Below are 22994 nucleotides of genomic sequence, written 5' to 3'. Positions count from 1 at the left end.
GCACGCTTTAAGGGATCTGTTAAAAGTCAATGGGCTCAGGGGAGGCAAGAGAGACACGGACTCCCACTTCAAATTTACCTGCCGGTCTCGATGTTGGACAGTGTTACTTAAGAAAAACTAGTGATTTATACACTTTTTAATGTCACATTTTGTAATATTTGTGTTGTTTTATTTTTGCAATATGGATTATTTTCTCATCCAATTTTTTTTTGAGGAGGCACTGCCTTCCTTGCCTCCTCAGAGGAAATGCCACTCATATATATATATATATATATATATATATATATATATATATATATATATATATATTATATATATATATATATACATATATATATATACACATATATGGTTCCAAAACGCAATAACTCAATTTTGATTCATTTGAGTAAAAAGGTGTTTTCTTTACCAAGAAAGTGGCAAGATGGAAACCACTATTTTCTGTTTAAAACTTTCACATAGCATCTTTTGGTTATAAAAACATTAAAAATTCAAATCTACATTTTGATTTAAAAAGGTTTATTATAAAAACGTATTATTTTTTCCCAAAATGCAATAAATCCATGACTTTTTTTTTTTTCAAAATGCAATTAATCCATCAATATAAAAGTTATTTTTCAAATTGAAAATACACAACAAAGTAAGTTGATTCACATATATGACATAATCTAAACTATTTATCTTTTATACAGGCATTTTACTAAAAATACATTCAGCCGTCGCTCTCAAAATGAATTCAACGGGTCATCTTGTTAATATTATAAATTATTTGTCATTACCGATTAAAGAGTATCTGGCGCCACCGCATGGTTAAATACACACATTTGAAGAGTACATTGGTATTAAAAACGGCTTTTAAAAAAGCCTTCAATGTTTACAGTGGGTGGAATGGTGCACTGTGATTGGTTGAGCGGATATATCGCGTTCTGCAGAGAAAGGAGACTGGCGTTTGTCGCGATTTGGAAAGAAAGGGAGAAAACATGACAGAATAACACGACGGATATTGCATTTTGTGCAAAATTAATAAATGACTTTAATACCGACCAGATACAATACTGATTTTGGCAGAAACTCAATGTTTTTTTAAAATGGCCTTTATCGCGTTTTGGAACCAAACTCTTCATATACATATATATATACACATATTATATATATATATATATATATATATATATATATATATATATATATATATATATATATATATATATATATGATGATTTACGAGAGGAATGACGTTAACAATGCAAATTTAACAAAATGCAGAGCGAAGTGATATAATGAGAGATCCACAGCATTGATTACAAACTATCTAGCTAGTTAACAGCCCAGAAACTGGGCGACCTTTATCAATTTATTCGCTGTCAGTGTGAATGCATCTCTATGTACAAAATAGCTTAATAATAGACACAGAAAAGCCTCTACTAATACATTTTATACGGTTAAAATTAAGTAAATATAAGATGATTATAATAAGTAAGATATCCTGTAAAACAGCAGCTATGAAAAGAATAATGAAAATATGTATAAAATGGTATAAAAAAAAAAAAAAAAATCACAAAAAAAAAAAAAAATCGATGAAGCCATCAGAAGGAGATTTCTTTGGTAAACTCCTGAAGGTGTGTTCCACAGGTACATACTGAGAGTCAAACTACAAAGGGGAAGTTACAGGTGACTGGAGAGACGAAATACAACAACTACCATAAAGGCACAAAAAACACAACACCACAGCAGAAGAGCAAACGGTCAACCCTCTACATTCAATCAGGACTAGATAAAATGGCCAGAAACCAATACACTTCCAATCAAGATGTCCTTGAATGCATCTAAACCTTTTAGGTCAAAGGTCAGATTTTGAGGGTTGTCCGTCTCCATGGAGACCATCCATGGGCTGGGGGTGAAATGTTAGCAGTTAGAAACATTAGTGCTACTGGCAGGGCTGTAGGGAACAGGGGGCTTGAAAAATGTTTTAGCGATCCATCAGATCTTTAAAAGAAATAATTTACCTAAAAAAATACAATTTTGTTAAAATTTACTCTTAATTTTATTGTAGTGCATACAGTATGACTCGCGTGCGCTATGTTCCAAGTCCAAGTCACATGATAGCGCTGTGCAAGGAACAGACCACAATTTATGTCATTAATCTTCCCATTACAGCTCTCAAACTTCATTTGAAGATGTGTTTTTCAAACTTGCCACATCAAGATCCGTCACGGGATCTGAAATGAAATTTGCGAATGAAATTTGAGAGAGGTGGAAGTGCGGAAATCCCACATGAAATCTGTGCTTGCAGAAAACATTCACAGAATGGGAAAGTTATATCTATCACAAAGTTCGCCAAAATCAGTGCAGAAAATGTAAAATAAATAAATACATTTTTATTTTTATTTTTTTGGCTTAGAATATAGCACAAGTCATTTATAGCACATATAGTAGTCATACTATATGTGCTATAGGGGCCAGAAAAAATAAAATAAAAATAAAATAAAATTAAATAAAATTAAATAAAATTAAATAAAATAAAATAAAATAAAATTAAATAAAATTAAATAAAATTAAATAAAATTAAATAAAATTAAATAAAATTAAATAAAATTAAATAAAATTAAATAAAATAAAATTAAATAAAATAAAATTAAATTAAATTAAATTAAATTAAATTAAATTAAATTAAATTAACTTAAATTAAATTAAATTCTTCAGTAGATGACTGAACAGACATCTTACTGATGATATATTAAACACACACTGATGTTTTGAGTGTGTGTTTGTGGGAGGGAATGTAGACTGTAATTATCAGCATGTGGATGAAAAGTGGGCAGGGACCTGCAGTCTGTATCCGTCTCCTATCAATTAGATACAGATTTATCCTGGGAATTAATCCAGAAAGACTACATTCCCTTGAAGATAATGACTTCAATTAAGCAATTAAATTACAAGGAAACGGCGGACTGGAGTGAACCCCAGTTCCCTCTGTGAAACTCAACCCACGTTTTGCAGAGAGTGATGGGTTGACCTAAAGATTGGACATTTCATCTCATTTCAGTCTGGATTGTGGCGTACGCTGAATGATAAAAAGCCAACAAGAATGTTAGAAAATGACATGGACTGCCCTAGATATAGCTCTTACAGATGGGGTCAATGAGAAATAAGGCTGCTTTGTGGGTCATGCAAATTGACCTTAAAGAAGTAAGTCATCAAAACTAAAACAAGTCATTGACTTTTTCTGCCTCATTTTAGGAATGAGATCATGGATGAATCTGACAAAACCTGGTAAGAACAAGTCATATTTGCCCCCGAAATAAAAAAAAATATTAAATAATATTTTGCATGAAAATATGAATCACAGTTAATGACATTTTTCACACAAATATTCATTACAGTTATACAAAACTGTTATGTTATTGTTTCTATAGTATCTAGACATATAAATATTTTATATATGAATATAATAACATATATAAATATAATATAACACATCTAATAGGATGCGATTGATCGTTTGACAGCACAAATATATAAATTACGATAATAATATTTGTAAGATTTTATTATATTATATCTATATAATATTTATAACATTTTTAATTATGGTAATGAGAATTTGTGGATTTAAATGAGCTTAACTGTCAAGAAAATAATGCAAAAAAAAAAAAAAAAAAAAAAAAAATATTGTTGCACTGATTTTATAAAGATAAAAACACAAAACCCAGCACATTACTATGAGTTGTAAAGCACAATCACAAATTATCAGCTGCTTTAATAGAGGATAGATGTATAAATGTGTACGCATTTATAACATTTTAATATTACATTTTACATTGTATTACAGTAACAAGAATTTTAAAAGTTGCATGAAAATAATGCATCATAAAAACATTCTTCATTTTCTTAATGCATAATTTTCCTGTTTTTTCTTTTTGATTTTGGGGTGAAATATGACCCTGGACATTGCTTTGAGACATTTGATAGGTTTCACGAGACACAGACAAGTCCCTGTAAGCTAGAGGATCGCTGGAATGGAAGGCCGGAATAGAGAGGATCGAATGGACTTCCCCTTTCAGTACAGCCCTGCACAGAGAGAAGGGGTCCCTTACCAGCCGTAACCAAGACTCACTTGGGCGTGAGGCGAGGGTCTCCATAGGGGGCGTAGGGGGACATGTTGAGGAGGAACTCCTTGGGTGGATAAGAGCTCCAGCGCTGCTGCACAGTGCTGCTGTCGTTGTTATTCCAAAAGTCCCTGTCTAGATCACTGCAGGCAAAGAGAAAGACAGGAGAGAGAGCCACAATGAGTCCAACTGAGGAAAAAACAGAGTTCAGATAGACAGACACCCCAGAGAGAGAGAAAAAACACTGGTATAAAACTACAGTAACTGGCAGTGTGGAACGATCCAGTCACAGAGAGACTTTTTAGGAAAGGTTTCTCTTGTCTAACATCATTCCACAGCTCCTGTGTTTTTAAGTGGCATAGAGTCTTGAAAAAGTAAAAGATTTCTGAACAGAAGAGATGATGTAAAAATAGCTCTAAGGGTGAGATTAAAGGGGATTTGAGATGGATATGTTGCACAAACAACTTAAAGTCATATTTATTCTGTGCTGCATTCACTCTTTTATAACCTACTGTAGTTACAAACTTCTAATCTTAACAAAAAAATCAGAAGCAAGAGAGGAAAAAGTCATATCAGAGGTAAGATACCTAATTAGTGGTGGGTGGCATGATCAAAATCATATATAATACAGTAATGGTATATATCAGTATATAGTTTTTTTTTTAATGTAAATTAAGCAAAAATGAATCCAGTAAATACCTTACAAATGATAATAATTTGACTTAATTTCATCTTGAATTTGAATGGATGGCTGCATACAACGAGATAGGAACAAAATTAAAATATAGCTGCAAGCAGCAATTATCAGGGTCAAGCACGATAAGTCATGCCAACATGGCTGGGAGCGTCAGACCAACTGCAACACCAAGCAAGTAACGACATTTTAAGATGGTTTAAGGGAAATTGGCTGAAAAATCATACAGTCATTAGAAATGTGATTGAAAGGTTTATCACAGTCGACCAATAGTTAAGTATAAGTATGTGAACCCCTTGCAGAATCTGTGAAAATGAGAATTATTTTAATAAAATAAGAGGGATAATAAAAAATGCATGTTATTTTTTGTTTAGTATTGTCCTGAGTAAGATATTTTACATAAAAGATGTTTGCATTTAGTTCACAAGACAAAACAATAACTGAATTTATTAAAATAACTCCATTCATAAGTATCTGAAGCATTGATTCTCAATACTGTGTGTGGTCACCTGATGATCCACGACTGTTTTTATGTTTTGTGATGGTTGTTCATGAGTCTCTTGTTTGTCCTGAGCAGTTAAACTGAGCTCTGTTCTTCAGAAAAATCCTCCAGCTCCTGCAGATTCATCAGTTTTCAAGCATTTTTGCATATTTGAACCCTTTCCAGTGGTGAATGTATGATTTTGAGGTCTGTGTTTTCACACTGAGGACAACTGAGGGACTCAAACTCAACTATTAAAAAAGGTTCAAACATTCACTGATGCTCCAGAAGGAAACACGATGCATTAAGAGACAAGGGGTGAAAACTTTTGAATTCAAATATCAAGGTAAATTGTACTTAATTTTTCTGCCGGGAAACATGCAAGTATCTTCTGTTGGTTCCGAAAGGCAGTATTAGATGAAAAACAATGATATTTAAACAAAATAAGAAAAAATGTGACATCTTCATCCTGTTCAAAAGTTTTCACCCCCCGACTCTTAATGCATCGTGTTTCCTTCTGGAGCATCAGTGAATGTTTGAACCTTTTTTAATAGTTGTGTTTGAGTCCCTCAGTTGTCCTCAGTGTGAAAAGATGAATCTCAAAATCATACATTCACCACTGGAAAGGGTTCAAATATGCAAAAATGCTTGAAAACTGATGAATCTGCAGGAGCTGGAGGATTTTTCTGAAGAACAGAGCTCAGTTTAACTGCTCAGGACAAACAAGACACTCATGAACAACCATCACAAAACATAAAAACAGTCGTGGATCATCAGGTGACCACACACAGTATTGAGAATCAATGGTTCACAAACTTTTGAATGGGGTTATTTTAATAAATTCAGCTATTGTTTTGTCTTGTGAACTAAATGCAAACATCTTTTATGTAAAATATCTTACTCAGGACAATACTAAACAAAAAATAACATGCATTTTTTATTATCCCTCTTATTTTATTAAAATAATTCTCATTTTCACAGATTCTGCAAGGGGTTCACATACTTTTTCATGCCACTGTATCTTCTACAAGATATATCAGTCTGGTCAGTCCGCCCTCCGTCGTGCCTCGGGGTCAACTCCAAACCGTATCGTGCAATCAGATTCGTTTATTTCAGAGTGACGCAAACAGCGTCACTCTAGTGCGGCGAAAGTCCCTTCAATATCAACAAAGACTGCGCACGCGAGACCTGAGAGTTTGTTCTATTCAGCCGTGAATTCAGTTTTAAATGACCAAAAACACATTAATTATTTACTTTTCACTGCCGACTCTCTTGTCGCTTTGCTAACGTCATATCCGCCCTTCTCTGATTGGTTTACTCTGCTTCCTGTTTGCTCAGATTTGCTCCGCCTTAGAAATCAAATTGATTCAATGCCCGACCAGACTCATCTGCTGATACAGCGGTGAGGCTGATTTTCCAGGCAAGGTCGGAAGGTGATCTGATTCAAATTTGGTGAAAATTGAAAAACGGTCTAGGAGGAGTTCAAAAGTAGTTTTTTAAAGTAAATCAAAATGGCAGACAGCAAGCATGGACAACTATGGCAACTTGGTTCTTGGTATGACCCAAGGAATCTATTAAGACCTAATTTCCAATGGTGGTTTTGCCTCGATTAGACTAATGGTTTCGAAGATATTGGCGAAAGATGTTTTAATGCTAAACGCATTGCACATAGCATGTTTGGTATTGATGGACTTGGCAAGGATTCAGGAGTCTAAGGAGAGTACTCTCTTGAAAATAAGTCGACCACACCCAAAGTTATAAGCATTTGAATATTTGATTTTACCACTAGGTGCTGCTAGCTTGAAACTTCTCAGGCTCCTTCAGGGCATTGTGTTGATGACCCATACCGAGTTTTGTAATGATACGCTAATGCATTCATAAAATACAGCATTTTATGAAAGAATAAAACATGAATTTAAAACCAAAGAAATGACAGATAAACAAGACCATGATACAATGTAATAAGAATGTGATATTTGTAGGCCTGTTCAAACAAGTGTGTTTTTAAAAGAGACTTAAAAATGGTTCGGGAAGGTGCCACTCTAATCTTAAGCTACTGATTGATCCATTATCGAGGTCCAACCACAGAAAAAGCTCGATCCCCTCTGGACTGAGGAACTAAAAAGGGGATTCTGATCACTGGATATTAGACTTCTAGTGGGAGTATAAAAATGCAACAGCTCTGAGAGATAACTAGGGCCTTGGTTATGTAAAGATTTATACTTTAACTTCGAAAATCGATTCTAAATTGAATAGGCATCCAATGGAGGACCCTCAGTAGGGGACATGTACCAAGTTTGGTCAGAAATACGATATGAATGCGTTTAGGAGAAACAGCCTTACGTCTGTTTTTGCAAGCGCTACGCAGAATCCTTTCACGTGTTTCTCAAAAAAAGTTTGACAAATCGACTTGAATTCCATATCTGGTTAATTTTTTGTGAAAATCGGAGCAAAAAGTCGGAAACTTTTCATGATGGACAATGACGTCATTGGGTGCAATCGAATCATATTGAGCCAAGGAATCAGAGGAATTTTGTTTCTAGCCCTTACAGTTCAAAAGTTATTAGCATAAACAGGAGTGCAAATTTGGACAGCTGGTTGCGCTAGAGGGATTGAGTTAGAGACTCCAAATTTGCTATGGTGACACTTCAGACTGTCATCTATCTGCGTGCCAAATTTCACAACTTAGACATAGACTTTCCAGAGCGGAAGAAGAAGAAGAAACGGAAAATGAATAATAAGGATGCCAGCGATTACAATAGGTGCCTTTGCATCTTCTGTGCTTGGCCCCTAATGAACAAGTGAATGATTATGTATCATGCATTAAAAAAAAAAAAATCAATTAAAGCATACTTTTCCAAACTCCAAGATACTATCCACATTTCAAAGAAGTTAAGAAATTAAGTATATTTCCACACGGACTGGCCTGTGACTGTCGGTGAGCTGTGATGTTTAGTGGTTTCATCTGTTCTGACAATGTTGGATCGGTCATTATTAAAACTCATATAAATATACCATTTAATATTTAATTAGGGTTGATACAGGCATTTAATGTGATAATAAAACTCTGAACTCTATTGGAGGTGGTCCAGGTACTAATTCATTTACAACACACACACGCACGCACGCACACACTTGCACACACAGACGTTTTATGGCTACTTTCCATAGACATAATGATTTGTATAATCTGTACATTTTCTCCCCCTACACTAATCCTGCCCATAAACACAACCCTCACAGCTAAAACTTTAAACTAAAACATTTTTATATTTTCAAAAAACAACATTTAGAATGATTTATAAGCTGTTTTCCTCATGGGGACCAAAACATTTCCTGATATCAAAGATTTCTGGCATCACCAACCTTGTGGGACTTACCACGAACACACACACAAAACTAAAGTAAATTTGCGGCTAATTAGATTCGCAAAAAACAACTTTGCAGAAATATAAATATTATTGATATTAATTATATTAATAATGATGCATAGCATGATCATTTAGTTACTGCTGTGTGAAAAAGCACAAATAAAACAATAAAAAAATTGCACCCTTAAATTTTCGATATCAGTATAATTCCCATAAAGACAATTTTAGTCCTTTTCTGGTTAAAAAATGTGATTCTTTATTGATTTATGTATTATTTTTAGCACACTGACACAATACAATTGTAAACTGATGTGATACAGATAATGTGGTAAAAACAAATGAATGTCAAGTTAAAACATTTTTTAAAGCTGGACAATCTTGAAAATTTGACTTATTTAGTAATTTTCACATAATATATGATTTAAATATTATTTTTCAGATCTTTTAACGCTGCAAATTAGCAAAGCTATATGGCATTATATTTCTGGCAACCAATTCCATTTCACTTCCATTTCTGGTTCTGCTCTAATAGTCGTGCTTGGAGAAATAAACAATTTAATATTTTAATATAAATGAAAATGAATTACAATGGAGTTTTAGTGCCACTTCAATTATTTTGAGAAGTTTATATATAATGCAAATAATGCAAAATGTCTGAATGTTCCCATTTTATTTTAATTATAACATTTTATTAAAAATTATTATTACATTTATTAATTGTATGATGCATGTAAACGTTGGGTTCCACTCCTCCTTTAAGAAAATAAATCTAAACGTCTCATTGGCAGTCTGAAGAACACAATGAAATGTGCAGCGGATCGGCTCTTCCTGCCCTTGTGCGGTCACAGGTGATTAGCTGTCTGGCCTCTTGTACAGATATAAAAACAGTATCCATCTGCTGCGAGCGGCATTGGTGTCTAATTAGAGCATTGCCTGATTAATATTCAGGCGGCAGTGGTTACCAGAGCACACGCTCCAAGTGGACCAGCTTCACACTGCTGACCTGATAAACATCATCAAGTGTGTGAAAGCCATCATTTCACACACACTTACTATTTTTAAAGTGCTTCGAGGTTATTCCTGTGGTTTGCTCAGTAACACTGGCTGTGTTCAGAATTAAATAAGGTTTGGGCTTGGACTGATACCATGATTTTGGCTTTAGTAGCAGTTATGGTATTGATACCTCAATATTAACAGATGGTAGGTAGGTAGACCACTGAACATGCATGATGGATTTGCTTATCATGTAATGAGAATAAAACTAATAAATGACATTAGGTAATTATCACCACAAGCCGAAATGTATAAACCATTTTCAATGTGCTATACTTGTTTTGCAAGTTTTGTAAATTACTGCACTAATATACAAGTATATTAAGAAGTATACAATACGTGCACTGTATTCAAACTGCTGTTTTATAGAATATTTGAAACTATTTAAAATATGCAATAATAAATATTTTTTTTTTTGGTTTATGCAAAATTCTCCTTTAGTTCTACTTTGAGTACAGCTCGTACAACTCTGAGTAGATTTAGAAGTAATGTTTTCTACTCGTTACCAAGACATTATCTGCAATAGTTAATCTCAGCAGGAAGCACCTACTTGATGGCTTTATTTTCTCCTCGGCCTCTCCCCGACACAGACACAGAGTCTGGGGTCCCCGCTGTCTCCACCCCCGGCTTATTCCTCATCCCCTTTAGAGAGAAATAAGAGACAGTGAGAGAAAAACACAAAATGGATGTGAAATAGAAGATTGCATGATATAATTTGGTCAGGTGGCATATTTCAGCAAATTCTGTGCAATTGCTGCAAGTTACACGGTTTAATTAATCCGTAAAGCCAGATGCACTGATAGAGCGAATGCACACCAACAACAGCCAAAGAGTTTTTTCGCCGATATTAATGACAAGTCTGAGACCCTCGGGGTGTTTACACACTAGAGAAACTGTTTGATAGATTGGAAGGCATAAGATATGCTTTCAAGATGTCGAAAGAGCCAGTCAGTTTGCAGTAAATCTGGAATACACTGAATTGGATCTGCAAAAGCACAAGCATAAGCGCATGTCGACATCGGAGTTTGTTGCAAAAGCTTACATTTTCATGAATGTGACTGTGATGCCTAGACCCAAATACAAACATGCAAAAGTGGCCAAAGAGTGTGTAAACACCAGGGTATTTCCCACAGGCACTTGGGAAAAAATGCCACCAAAATGAACAAAAATGCACCCCAAATTCAAGATAAATTATATAAAATGCTTGAACAAAGGTAAAAAAAAAATGTCCCTTAAAAAAATCAATTCCAGGAGGCAAATATTGCCCCTCACCAGAAATGTTCATTTCTGACCCTAATAAACACACATTCAGACAAAGACGCACATGCACACTTAGCCCTTCATTTCAATGGACGTTCAAGCCAAAGGACTACAGTTTAGCTTGAGAAAACACTCATGCATCAATAATACACCATATGCAAACAGTTGTGCTATTGGCAGACAACTGAGACAACTCTACTGATCGATGCAAGCAATTACATAAAGGCTAATTACATAATTTCCTGTCTGTCAAAGATGCACTCCTCCCCACCATCTCTTGATTGGCCAATCCATCTCAAAGTGATTCTGCAGGTGGAGTATTCATTACAAAGTCCTCTGAAAGCCATCAGCCGCCAGCAGTTGTGTAAGAGATGATAAATGATCTGAACGCAAGGAAGAAAGAGCCACATTTTGGCCCAGGCACAGCAATAGCCTGCCAGTTTCGAACATTTAAATCATGGCGCCTGCCAACATGCAATCGCTCCTTTGCCATGATCTGTCTACCGATGTAATGAACAGTAACAAAAGAAAGGAAGTGTTCATACACAGGTACAAACATCTTGTGACTTGCGACGCAAGCGCACTCATTTACATCAGCATACGTCAGCTGGAAGTCCCACAGCATGTGGAATTACTGTAGAATTTCAATCGGAAAAAAGGAATTTAGTAAAGGAAATTCAGCAGTCACAGAAGAGAAGTTTTGCAACAAAATAACCAACTGCACCATTCATTTTGACTAGATATGCCGCCTTTTTTTTAGAGATGTAAAATACAGTATTTTTATATTATTATTTTTTAAAGTTTTAGTTATTTTAGTAAATCAAGTCAAACAAAATGAAAATGAGAAAGTAGAATAAGTTTAGTACAGTAAAATAATGATTATTTTATTTCAAATGCTAAATGTTTAAAATGTTTTAATGATTTTAGTTTTAATTAACTATAATAACTATAAAAATGAATATTAATATTAATAAATTAATTAGATATTATTAAAAAAATGAAACATGAACAAATTTAAATATATAAACTATATTATATATTACATAAATTAGAGCTGTTCTTCCACCATAACCCATAACCCCATAAAATTGATCAAAGCAATGAAATATACAGTATATAAATTAAATATAAATATTTGAAATGCACGTTATGTCTTTTTAATGTGTATAATAACATGTTTATGGTTGATTCACAGAGAAAATGAAACACTACACAGACACAACACAGAAATTCTCTGACCTTTTTTTGGAGCTTATTATATTGTTATTCTACAACCTTAAATTAAAATTATGTTACACATCCATGAGAGATGTAACTCTTTGAAAGACCTTTTGAAATGTTTAAAGTGCATGCAGTACTGGAAACTGATTTGTATGTAGTTCAGCCAATGTAAGGTCAATTTACACAGAGAACATACAATTAAAATTAATGTAGAATAACTGGTCTCATGCATATTACCATGCTCATTAACACCAGGTCAACTTCAGACTGTTTTAAAGTTTAAACAAAGATTGTACTGAAAGAGACTGTAAAATGAATCAAAGCCGGCTGTACAGTTGACTGTTGCTTGTCAGATTGAACAATATAACCTCAATGAGATCTTAAAATTACTTAAACTTAAAAAAACTTCAAATCTTTGTTGCATAAATTAGGGTATTTCAGAGATTTTTGTGCATTCTCAGGTTTATGTTTTTTTTTTTTTTTTTTGAGAACAACTAATCAATAAATTATATTCTTTTTCTGTTTTGGTCCCAAACAGTACACACAAACCGATAATAAGTCATGCTTCTGGCATATCCTCTCACACAGACAGATGAGATTTCTGACAGGTATGCAGTACACTATCAAGTGCGGCATAGAAAAAAATGAAGGGAAACAGCAAAGGCAGAGTAAGGAGTAGGTTTTCAAACAGAATTTGCAATCACAAAAGAAAGGCGAATGAGCAAGGAGAAATATGACATCATCGGCTGAGAGAGAGGCTGCAGGAGAAAGACAGAGGAGGGAAGGAGATTTTTCACAGGTGGTCTCTTGGTGTTAGTCTCACAACAGATCCAGCTCAGTCCTCACACTGTCTGTCACATGTTAAGAGCACACGGAGCGCTTCATCCTCAGATATTCTTCACCGAAACTCTCCAGCTCATCTGCATTTCTCTTTTCCATCTTATCCGCATGATTTACTACTGAAAAATGATTCAACTCAGACACATCGGAAAGAAAGTGTTAGACAAAGAAAGACGAAATATACATGAGATCTGACTGCACACTCACTTGCAAAAAGATTTTATTAACCAACGACAAAGAAAGACGGACATGAAACTGTTAACCTAAATGTACAGACGGACAGATGGATAGACAGATAGACAGATAGATAGATAGATAGATAGATAGATAGATAGATAGATAGACAGACAGATAGATAGATAGATAGATAGATAGATAGATAGATAGATAGATAGACAGATAGACAGATAGACAGATAGACAGATAGACAGATAGATAGATAGATAGATAGATAGACAGATAGACAGATAGACAGATAGACAGATAGGTAGATACAGTAGATAGAGTGGGTACGGAAAGTATTCAGACCCCTTTAAATTTTTCACTCTTTGTTATATTGCAGCCATTTGCTAAAATCATTTAAGTTCATTTTTTTCCTCATTAATGTACACACAGCACCCCATATTGACAGAAAAACACAGAATAATTGACATTTTTGCAGATTTATTAAAAAAAGAAAAACTGAAATATCACATGGTCCTAAGTATTCAGACCCTTTGCTGTGACACTAATATATTTAACTCAGGTGCTGTCCATTTCTTCTGATCATCCTTGAGATGGTTCTACACCTTCATTTGAGTCCAGCTGTGTTTGATTATACTGAATCGGACTTGATTTGGAAAGCCACACACCTGTCTATATAAGACCTTACAGCTCACAGTGCATGTCAGAGCAAATGAGAATCATGAGGTCAAAGGAACTGCCTGAAGAGCTCAGAGACAGAATTGTGGCAAGGCACAGATCTGACCAAGGTTACAAAAACATTTCTGCTGCACTTAAGGTTCCTAAGAGCACAGTGGCCTCCATAATCCTTAAATGTAAGACATTTGGGATGACCAGAACCCTTCCTAGAGCTATCGGAGAAGAAGAGCCTTGGTGAGAGAGGTAAAGAAGAACCCAGAGATCACTGTGGCTGAGCTCCAGAGATGCAGTTGGGAGATGGGAGAAAGTTGTAGAAAGTCAACCATCACTGCAGCCCTCCACCAGTCGGGGCTTTATGGCAGAGTGGCCCGACAGAAGCCTCTCCTCAGTGCAAGACACATGAAAGCCCGCATGGAGTTTGCCAAGATGGTGAGAAATAAGTTTCTCTGGTCTGATGAGACCAAGATAGAACTTTTTGGCCTAAATTCTAAGCGGTATGGTATGTGTGGAGAAAACGAGGCACTGCTCATCACTGTCCAATACAGTCCCAACAGTGAAGCATGGTGGTGCCAGCATCATGCTGTGGGGGTGTTTTTCAGCTGCAGGGACAGGACGACTGGTTGCAATCGAGAGAAAGATGAATGCGGCCAAGAACAAGGATATCCTGGACGAAAACCTTCTCCAGAGTGCTCAGGATCTCAGACTGGGCCGAAGGTTTACCTTCCAACAAGACAATGACCCTAAGCACACAGCTAAAATAAGGAAGGAGTGGCTCCACAACAACTCCGTGACTGTTCTTGAATGGCCCAGCCAGAGCCCTGACTTAAACCCAATTGAGCATCTCTGGAGAGACGTAAAAATGGCAACGTTTAGCATCCAACCTGACAGAACTGGAGAGGATCTACAAGGAGGAATGGCAGAGGATCCCCAAATCTAGTTGTGAAAAACTTGTTGCATCTTTCCCAAAAAGACTCATGGCTGTATTAGATCAAAAGGGTGCTTCTACTAAATACTGAGCAAAGGGTCTGAATACTTAGTACCATGTGATATTTCAGTTTTTCTTTTTTAATAAATCTGCAAAGATGTCAACAATTCTGTGTTTTTCTGTCAACATGGGGTGCTGTGTGTACATTAATGAGGAAAAAAAAAACGAACTTAAATGATTTTAGCAAATGGCTGCAATATAATAAAGAGTGAAAAATTTAATTTTCCGTACCCACTGTAGATAGAACAACAGACAGACAGAAGATGATAGATCAAGGGAGGATGGATAGATGAAAGGAGGGATGAAAGCTGGAAATAATGAAACAAAATTGTAATAAACAGACATTTTCATAGTATGATTGCACAGCATTTGATTTGGAGTAAATTCATTTCAGCAGATATAAGAAATCAACGTCAGTAAGCTTTTCTTTCTTATATGACGTACATCTGCACATGCTGATCTCTCATTTCTCTCATCAGAGTTCTTTCAAGCAAAGCATCAATGTCTTCAGATTCCTTCTGTTCAGAGAGCTGCATCAGACAGGAAGAAAGTCTGTAGTCCTGACCTGAAACCGCCCAGCACTGTCAGAACTATTTGGGAGGAGAAGGAGAAAGCACGCAGTCTGTCGGCGCCGAGCGAAGCGTGGGGTGTTGTGGGCAAAAAACATATGAATCATTAGTGAGCCCTGCGGCGTGGCAGTATGAGGTATGAAAAACATAAAGGCCAGGGAGACTCTTGCTGTGCAGCCTTACATAACGTATCCCGGCTTATTCACTCATTAAGGATCTGTTGTTCCTCTGCTATTGATCAAAAGACTGACCACAGCTGCTTTAATGGAAAGAGCAACATCAATCCTTATTCAAAGTCTGTTTGAAAAGGGGTTTGGATCATGAGAACTCATAAGTGATCTTAGAAAAGGTGAATCTCATGAAAGAAAACAATTCTAAAAATTTTGCTTAAAATAAAACCTATTGTAGAAAAATTGAGCTTTCTTGCATTTTGACATTATTTCTTGCATATTTTACCCCGTAAATTCTCATTACTGTCATGCAAGAAATGTGAAAAAATAATCAGAATCATGATCAGAATTAGCTTTATTCGTCAAGTTTGCACAAACACACAAATAATTTGTTGTGGTTTCCAGGAGCTCTGGGTTACGGAAGAGGATTAGGGCCAAGCAATAATAAAAAAAATAAAACCATCTTGAGATTAAAGTTGTTAAATTTTGAGAAAAAACTAATTAAATTATGAGAACAAATTCGTAATTTAACGAATTTGTTCTCGTAATTTAACGACTTTTTTCTCCTAATTTAACAATTAGGAGAAATTGGCCCTAATCCTCTTCCGTACTGGGTACATATACATACATCCAATAACAACACAAGAGAATAGACAGAACATTTAATAGACCCCCTGTGGTACAGATCAAGTTTCTAATGTTGTCTTTGATGTCTATGTGCTGTTTTTAATATGCTTTAAGACAAACCATGTGCAAATTCATAAGTTAACACCTTTGCTGAGGATTTTCTCTTTAAAACTGCCCTGGTGTCTGTGACGTCACAAACTATGATGTTATGATAAACTATGTGGCTTTCTCCACTGACGTTCAGAGTTGTTAAAGCATTTGTAAGGATACTGATTTTCAGAAGTCAGCAGTCTGACTCTGAGATGGCAAACGGGAACATGGTTTGTGTAACATTAGCAACACATTATTAACTGTTTGATAACGTATAGTCAAGCAAAAAGCTGATCATATTAATTACAGTTATGTATCCGACGTTATAAAGAGCGAAACCATTGTGTAACGTTTACTACAGTAAGTTGACCGAGTAGATCTCTGAGCTGGTGTGAGTGAGTGGAGGCGGGGCTAATTAGCATATTCATTGATATTAAATAAGGCAAGGGTGTAGTTACATTCAAGCTATTTTAAAGCCTGAAGAATTTTTTTTTTTTTTTTTTTTTTTCAGAGGAAAGAGTGTTTAAATATGTCATTTTGGTGATCAAAGATTATTTTTAAAGGTGCAATCAAATCAAAAATTGAATTTACCTTGGCATAGTTGAATATGACATACAGTGAGTCTCAAACACCTTTATTTCCTCCTTCTTATATAAATCTCATTTGTTTAAAAGACTAGGCGAATCTCAACATAACACTGTTACATAACAGTCGGGATCATTAATATGTACACCCCCAATATTTGCATATGCCAGCTCATGTTCAAGGCATTACACAAGGGCAGCCAGTATTAACGTCTGGATCTGTGCACAGCTGAATCATCAGACTAGGTAAGCAAGCAAGAACAACAGCGAAAAATGGCAGATTGAGCAATAATAACTGACATGATCCATAATATCATGATATTTTTAGTGATATTTGTAAATTGTCTTTCTAAATGTTTTGTTAGCATGTTGCTAATGTACTGTTAAATGTGGTTAAAGTTACCATCATTTATTACTGTATTCACGGAGACAAGACTGTCCTTATTTTCATTATTAAACACTTGCAGTCTGTATAATTCATAAACACAACTTCATTCTTTATAAATCACTCCAACAGTGTGTAATGTTAGCTTTAGCCACGGAGCACTATCAAACTCATTCAGAATCAAATGTAAACATCCGAATAAACACTGTACTTACACGATTAGACATGTTGCATGACGAACACTTTGTAAAGATCCATTTTGAGGGTTATATTAGCTGTGTGAACTTTGTTTATGCACTGTATTATAGTCGAGAGCTCGGGAGGGGGCAGAGAGTGTGCGATTTAAAGGGGCCGCGCAGCCTGAATCGGCGCATTTCTAATTATGCCCCAAAATAGGCAGTAAAAAAAAATAATAAAAAAAAATCTATGGGGTATTTTGAGCTGAAACTTCACAGACACATTCAGGGGACACCTTAGACTTACATTACATCTTTTAAAAAGACGTTCAATGGCACCTTTAAGGGATACAATTATTGATTAGCAGGACTTTCAATAAGTAAGATTAAGAAAAAATGTAATATACATCTAGATCAGAAGATTATGTACAGATATGTGAATTATGTACTGTATATACAACTGTGTAAATATATTTACACAGTAAGGATTCTATTTATTGCCTAATTCGAGTACTGAATTATGAATTATAAGTAGTAAATGGTTTAGTAACTGGTAAAGGTAGTAATCATGTGTTAGCTAAAGGATTAGTTCACTTCAGAATTAAATTATCCTGATAATTTACTCACCGCCATGTCATCCAAGATGTTTCTGTCTTTTTTAGGCGTAGGCGGAAATACAGATACAGTGTTTACAAAGCTACGTGTAAAGACTAAGTCAAACGCCCTTTACAAAAAAACAAAACAAAACAAAAAAAAAGGTAAAACAATGGTGTCGGATGATTTTGAAGTTGGAGGAGAAAATGAAATGGCATTTTTTACCCTACCGTGGTACTTCCACCTACATTTCCAGCATGATTATGTAATGCGTGGCACATCGCAGAGCAGTGCAAGATGAACATTTGTGGTTAAAAAGTATATAAATTTGTTTTGTTTTTTTTCAGAAAATGACCGTTTCACTAGATGAGACTCTTATTCCTCGTCTGGGATCATGTAGAGCTCTTTGAAGCTGCACTGAAACTGACAATTGGACCTTCAACCCGTTGAACCCCAGTGAAGTCCACTATATGGAGAAAAATCCTGGAATGTTTTCCTCAAAAACCTTCATTTCTTTTCAATTGAAAAAAGAAAGACATGAACATCTTGGATGACATGGGGGTGAGTAAATTATCAGGACATTTTAATTCTGAAGTGAACTAATCCTTTAAGGTGGACATAGCCTGTTTTTGTGCCTAGATGTTCTAATGCCTGAGGGCAGAAGTGCAAACTGGTTGTGTCCAGGTTGAGAGGGGTCTGTGATGATGTAACCTGCCCACTTCTTCACTCTGGAGATGTACAAGTCCTGAAGGTTGGGCAGGTACACACCAATTATCCTCTCGGCAGTCCTAACAGTCCATTGCATTTTTTTTTATATCTGATTTGCTGGCTAACCCAAACCAGACTGTTATAGAAGTGCACAGAACCGACTCAATAACAGCAGAGTAAAACCGTATCATCTGTTGGAGAAGGAAGTACAACCTCTGCTGGGCTTTTCTCATAATGGAGTCAATGTGAGTGTCCCACTTCATGTCCTGAGGGATGGTAGAGCCCAGGATCCTGAATGACTCCAGTGCTGTCCATGATGCTGCTTGGGGGGTTTCTTCTGAAGTCCACTATCATCTCCACTATTTTGAGCGTGTTCAGCTCCAGGTTGTTATGACTGCACCAGACAACCAGTTGTCCAACCTCCTGTCTGCATGCAGGCTCGTTTCCGTTGTGGATGAGGCTGAGGACTGTAGTGTCGTCTGCAAACTACAAGAGATTGTCATAGAGGTCTTTTGCAGTGCAGTCATTCATGTAGAGGGCGAATAGCGTTGGGGACAGCACAAATCCCTGGGGGGTGCCAGTGCTGATTGTACAGGTGTTGGATGTGAATTTCCCCATTCTGACTAGCTGCTGCCTATCTGTGAGAAAGCAGGTGATCCACTAAAGCGGTGGTTCCCAAACTTTTTAGCGTGGAGTACCCCCTGAAGGTATTACCATCCTTCTGCGTACCCCCTCTCTTCCACTTCGACTGCAGTCACACCTTTACCATTAAGGGACAATATTTGCCCCCTAAATTGATTTTCCAGTGCTTTTTTTTACCTTTCTGAATAACTTTATAAAATAAATAATGTTTTAAATAAAAAAATGTTAAATTGAGAAATATGCAATGATGGTAAAACTAAGTAAAACTTTTAAATATTAAACTAAAACCACCAGTAGGTGGCAGCAAGTCACTGTTTTTATGAGTGAGTCATCGAGTCATTCATTCATTCAGTAACGAAGCAAGTGGCTGTGAATGAATCATTGAATCATTGAATCTCACGATTCGTTCAAAGCCGCAGAATTGTTCGCGAACACAGACGTGTGTTGTAGTTCTGCTGTGGTTTTCGTTAGAACTATTATTTCATTGCAAAATACAATAAATAATGACAGTACTGTGTTTAAAATGTATGTTTTATTTTTTGACCTGTTGTATAATAATGTCACGTTTGCAGTCGTGTGGATATTTGGGAACAATTGCATTCTTGCTCGTTATCATCATTAAATACAAGAACTCACACAAGGTATGTTTTTGTATCGGAGAAAGGTTGAGTCTTAAATCAAAATTAATCCATTATCTGTGTCTATAATTGTTCTTCATGCGAGTAAATGCTAAATCGCCACTTTAACAAAGGTGCATTGTTGAGAACGGCAGTAATTTAGCACGATTTAAGGCAGCAGATTCGGCACGCAATCTATCATATGCATGCTGATTGTGTGGATACAGTCATTTTTGACAGCAAATGATGAGGTAATTTGATTAAATGTACTGGATTTACGACATTTTGGCAGTTAGAAATACATGCTCGATTTTAATATTATTTTAAGATAGAATTAAATGAACTACTCAGCATTTTGTTTGCATACCCCCTTTTGTCACCTCACGTACCCCAGTTTGGGAACCACTGCACTAAAGGCTGGGACCACAGACTGTAAAAATTATGGACTTAGTGTCCATGACATCACTCATAGATTTCTGAAGAGCATTTTTGAAGCAAAAATGAGCCCGCTGCCATGTTAGCAGCGCGTCGCAGCACGTCACTCCTGGATAACTGAAAATGGGCAAAAAGGCGGGACGTGGTTGGAACTGATGTGCCTAGTTGCTGAAACCACGCCCGCCTAGCGCAGTCGGGCCATTTCTGAGCATCGGTTGGCTTAGTTTTTTTGACTCAAATCCTCAGCAATGGTGTTGACTTATGAATTTGCACATGGTTTGTCTTAAAGCATTTGTGACGTGCTCTGGCGAAATGAGTCGGAAGTCGCAACGTTCTATTTTAAGATATGGGCCGTAAATGTGGAAAAACAATGAAAAACATTTTTTTTTTAAGTTAATTTCAAAGAACAGACTTTCAAAAATAATCTCCCAAAGTTTCGTAGTCCAGATAATTGAGTAAAAGTGTTTAAATGGTTATTAAATTTGACATGGTTTTACTAAATTCACAGGAAATGAACTTCTCAACTCCTCTCCTCACTTACGAGCATTTCCCGGTGTTCCCTGAAACGTCACTGTCTCTGCTCTCCAAATATGGTGTTACAGGTTGTATAGAACCAATCAAAAAGCTTAGAAATGTAAACACACTGACATAAGCGCTGATTTTTATCAATGGGAAGCCCCGTTTAGGCTGACGCGATTGGTCCAGCCATCCTCCTGTCAGACTAGCGCTTCAGACAGTCCTTCAGACATAAGTTTTCATGAGGATTTATAGTTTTGATTTCGGTAATTACATCTAGAAAGGTAAAAGTATTGACGGCATCTATAAAAGATATATATGAACGCGAAATGAAAGTCCAGCGAGGAGGACGCACGAGAGGATAACTGCAGGTTTTATTGGTATGTGTATACTGTAATAGTGTATTTAAAATGCTTATCAGTGGCATGCACTTTGATCGTAAAAGTGCCCTTTGCGGTCGCATCGCGGTGTGAGCTCCAGTCCATTACAATTTAGAGTGGTTAAGGCCCGGGTACACTTTATTTCCCGCGAGCCTTTTAAAGAAACTCCTTTGGCCACGAGCGCGGAAAGACGCGTTCGGCGCATGCACACGTGCATCGCCCGTGGTCATAACAATTCACCCCCAGCCTGGTTTAATAGCATATATATATATATATATATATATATATATATATATATATATATATATATATATATATATTATATAAAATGTATAAATGTCTTTGGTCAAATTAAGCTGTAAAATAAATAGTTTATCCCTTTAAATGCAATGGATTTTGAAAGATAGGCCTAGCAACAAAAAACTTTAAAAGCGATTTTTTCAGGTTTTCAATTGGAAAAAGAGGGCAGACGACCATAATTCAAATGGGTTTATCTTTAAAACCATTCAAGGTATGACTTTGACTAGGATATCATTTTAAAGCGTATTGTCTCATCTTTCCATTGATACCAAAATCTCAATTTTGACTCATCTCACTGTGACTCATTTTGCTGGATCAGGACACATTTTTAAAACACCACATAGACATATAAACAACATTAAAAACTTGATTTTTACCACAGGAGGTCTTTAAGGGCCCATAGTTGAAGATTTTTGTGTTTTCATGAGATTCACACATCTGGAAGTCAAATATATTATTATTTTGCGATGATAAACAGCTTTTACTGGCTGTTTTCACTCATGGTTTTGCAGAACCACTGTTATAGTTTCCAGGACAACGTTACCAGCTGTTGACCTCGATGAAGGACTTGGTCCTCAACAAAAGCTCTAGTGTGAAAACACCATTATTTTGATGACAAAAGCATCTTGCAAATAATTTCGTGGTCACCTAACTGCAATTATGAACAGCTCAAAATACAATATGAAAACAGAGCAGGGAGGACAATCAAATTCTAGTTTAGACTGAAACATCAAATACTAAGTATGAAAACGGCAAAAGAGGATGAGCAAATACTGCACAGGGAAATGTGACGAATAGAATGAGAAGCGAGTTTGTAATCCCTCATTGTAATAACAGTAAGACGGTAGATGCCCGCAGGCCGGGCACGTGGTGGGGAAGCCATTACTGACTGTAATTAAAGCCTGAAATCTCTTTTTAGCAACCCTACAGTCTTCCCGTCTGCCTCTCACTCCTCCTCTCATTTCCTCCCTTTCACTTCCTCCGTCTGGCCTGTGCTGACCATCTCAAAACTGATCAGTCCTCTGGCTGATGAAGGAAAAGCATGGATTTGTATTAGGAACGGTTGTAAAAATTATGCCTTCACATTCAGCTTCTCTTAGGCAAACAAGCAAGTGACACATTAAATGCGTTAAAGGTAATTCATTTTGAATAATAGGTGATCTGTTTATTTAAGGAAGAAGGTTATTCAATTAAACTGAGCACAGGAGATTAATTTGCTTGTGGATTCTATTTATCAACTGGCTATTAATCAAAAAGTGGTCTGTAATCACATTTTCATGTTTATATATAAATCATTTAGCCTAATTATTTCTTTTTTTACTTGGT

The 22994-nt window shown here is 36.0% G+C and overlaps 1 protein-coding gene across 1 annotated transcript in view; it reads right to left on the bottom strand.

Moving 5' to 3' along the window:
- Positions 1–22994, bottom strand: part of syt7b (synaptotagmin VIIb) — a 159630-nt gene that overhangs the window by 69007 nt on the left and 67629 nt on the right. The window contains exons 3-4 of the mRNA XM_067400319.1: positions 10259–10350; positions 4118–4252 (exon numbers count right to left, since the gene is read on the bottom strand). Of these exons, the coding sequence (XP_067256420.1) occupies positions 4118–4252; positions 10259–10347 (224 nt within the window). The 5' untranslated portion in view covers positions 10348–10350. The remainder of the gene's footprint in view (positions 1–4117; positions 4253–10258; positions 10351–22994) is intronic.

Source organism: Chanodichthys erythropterus, chromosome 11 (genome assembly GCF_024489055.1).
Source record: "Chanodichthys erythropterus isolate Z2021 chromosome 11, ASM2448905v1, whole genome shotgun sequence".
Classification (NCBI taxonomy): domain Eukaryota; kingdom Metazoa; phylum Chordata; class Actinopteri; order Cypriniformes; family Xenocyprididae; genus Chanodichthys; species Chanodichthys erythropterus.
The sequence above is the reverse complement of the archived record's forward strand: the minus strand, read 5'-3'. Positions and strand labels throughout refer to the sequence as shown.